The sequence below is a fragment of the Punica granatum genome, chromosome 2, assembly GCF_007655135.1.
Source record: "Punica granatum isolate Tunisia-2019 chromosome 2, ASM765513v2, whole genome shotgun sequence".
Taxonomy (NCBI): Eukaryota; Viridiplantae; Streptophyta; class Magnoliopsida; order Myrtales; family Lythraceae; genus Punica; species Punica granatum.
The window spans coordinates 28,618,859-28,621,627 of NC_045128.1; the positions used below are offsets into that span (position 1 = coordinate 28,618,859).

The 2,769-nt window shown below is 37.7% G+C and overlaps 1 protein-coding gene across 1 annotated transcript; it reads left to right on the top strand.

Annotated features, from left to right (window-relative positions):
• Window positions 1–1,694: 1,694 nt before the first annotated feature.
• LOC116194821 (cytochrome c oxidase subunit 5C-2-like) lies at window positions 1,695–2,197 on the top strand. Its single transcript, XM_031523719.1, has one exon. The coding sequence runs from the start codon at window positions 1,725–1,727 to the stop codon at window positions 1,917–1,919; it is 195 nt and encodes a 64-aa protein (XP_031379579.1). The 5' UTR covers window positions 1,695–1,724; the 3' UTR covers window positions 1,920–2,197.
• Window positions 2,198–2,769: the final 572 nt, after the last annotated feature.

Consider the following 2,769-nt stretch of genomic DNA (forward strand, 5'->3'; position numbering starts at 1 on the left):
TGATTTGATATGGTGGATGTAATGCAGGACAGAAAGTTCGAGCTTTGAGTTCGCAGTCGGGTCTAGATGCTAATGCATATTGATCATTCGATTGATAGATAGATAGATAAGCTAATCGATACTGAATGTCTGGGATGGAGATGAAGGAATTTTGGCCTGATGTCTACGTCATTTAACTATTGCTTTGATGTCAATCTAGTTTGGATGGAAAGTTTACGTGGATTCTTAGTATATTGCCCAGATATCTAATAAATGCTCGAGTGGTGATCAAAATTTTTTTTTTTTGGGTAAGTGATGAATTCCATTAACCAAAGAGAGAATGTACATAGGACACTTACCCAAAGAGAACCATTAAATAAAACTATTTACATCAAGATCAAAATTTAAAACTCCTAACAGCTAAAGAGAATCTAAACTTAAACTCTAGATTCGAAATAGATTGCACTCTAAACTGTACAAGACTTGTAATCTGCTATAGAATGGAGGAAACAATGCTGCATTTTCATTGAAAAACATGAGCATTCCTTTCCCGCCATATTTGATAAACATAGCAGGTTCAACATAAATGCAACACAATATAATCAAACTTCCGACGTTTAAAGTCACAGACTCACTCCACTTCATATGTCTAATTCTTAACATGTTTGTGAACACCAAACCTGCTTAGAACACTCTTCCAAAAAGCTTCAGTAACTGGACAAGTAAAGAACACGCGGTCTTGAGATTTAAGTTCCAAACCACATAATTCACATTCTAGAGCCATTACTATAAGCCCCCATCTCAGTAGCCTCTCTTTTGTAGCAAGCCTATCTTTCAAAGGGAGCCAACAAATAAAAGAGGCCATTGGAATGTTCCACGAGAACCATATCGCTTTACTCCATTGAACCTTTGCATTTTTTTGTTCGGAGCTGCTCCCAAGTTGAGGTAGAAGTAAACCGTCTAATTCTAGATTCAGTCCAAACAATACTATCTTACTGCTACAACTGAAGAGCATATATTAGTAACTTCAATTCCTCGGCTTGGACGTCAGATGTCCGAGGCCACTCCCATCCACCAGACTTTAGAACAAAATTTACCTTCGAGTTTTTTCTACAGTTAGGAAGCAAAAAAATCCTCTAGAATAATAATCCGAGAGAGGGATGTCCAATATCCATGGGTCATGCCAAAAGAAAATACTCTCACCTGAACCCATGCTATACCTGATAAACGATTTTATTGAAGGTCGCAACTGCAATATCTTGTTCCAACTCCATGAGCAATCACCAGGGGCATTAACTACCCAAAAACTCTTGCCTTTAATGAGGAACTTGTGCACCCAAGCAACCCAAAGAGAACCCGAGTTAAGTAGTAGAGACCAAACAGTCCTTAAAACTCAAACTTTGTTCCAAGTGTTGAGATCTCGAATGCTTAACCCACCTTCATCCTTGGGAAGACAGACTTCTTCCCTCTTCACCTTTGAGCCTTCTCGTTGGATTTGATCATGCCAGGTTAATTATGTTATTCTGAGTAAATTTACTTAGACATATATTACTAAGATTTTAAATATATTATGAAAGTGTTATGATATATTTGGGTTACTCTGTGTATTGTTTTCGCAATATTATTTCTTGTTGACATGGTTTGCATAGACCAAAGAAGAAACAAGAAGTGACACTTCTTTTCTGTTTGTTGCTGTCTGTCTGTTGGGTCATTAGGTTTTGCTCGTCCTAGTGTATAGGAGGTAAATGGCTGGCCACAAAGTTGCTCACGCTACATTGCAGGGACCGAGTGTCATCAAGGAGATAATAATAGGCTTCACGATTGCTCTGGCTGCTGGCACCCTCTGGAAAATGCACCACTGGAACGAGCAGAAGAAAGTTCGGGCATTTTATGACATGCTAGAGAAAGGGGAGATCAGCATCATAGCTGAGGAACAGTGAAGTCTCCAGGTTCTGTGTCTTGGACAACCTCATAAATAATTGATTCATTTCGGCTTCCCCTCAGTCCACAATTGAGTCTACATCAGCCTGCCTTTGATGACTTAGACAATAAGTTTGAAGGTAGATTTGGATACCGTTGCATTTTTTGAAAGTGAAACCATGAGAAGTGTCATTCTTTTGGATTCTCATGGTTGCTGGAATTGATCTCAATGGCAGTTTATTGTTTACTTGCAAGAGCTATTTCTTAACTTATCCATACGATTCGTAAATTCTACTGACCATCATCTTTTGAATCTCATACATTTACCAATGAAAATGCTTACAAAGTTGTAAAGTGCATTCATCAACAAATGAGATTAGCCTTTGTAAATACCATTTAGAGCCATTGTCGAATTAAGAGTTCAGAATTGGTGCTGAGATTAGAGCTTCAGGATTGGTTTCAGAATGCTGCGGATTGAAGAAATGTTGCAACGAAGTTTCCGAAAAATGCGTGTAGTATTTGCAAATGCTAATTGGAAATTGTTGGAGCTGAACATGGAAATGATTAGTTTGCGAAGTGACTCATTAACCTGCCAAAGAAGATCATATTTGCAATCGAAAAATTATGATGAGATCATAATTTTGCCATTTTAAAATGTAGGGAAAATTCTTATGGAGTTGGTGGCTATTGACAGCTCGGGTTCCTACTAGTATCGTATATATTGATTGATATGCCTACGAAGTTGTCGACAATGAATAAGGAAAGATTGCGTCTTGTTCCATGAGGCTCGGTTTTACTGTTTTTCTACTTCAAATGCCAATAAATTTCTTCTAATTTTTCCTCTTATTAATTTGACTCGAATTGTTAATT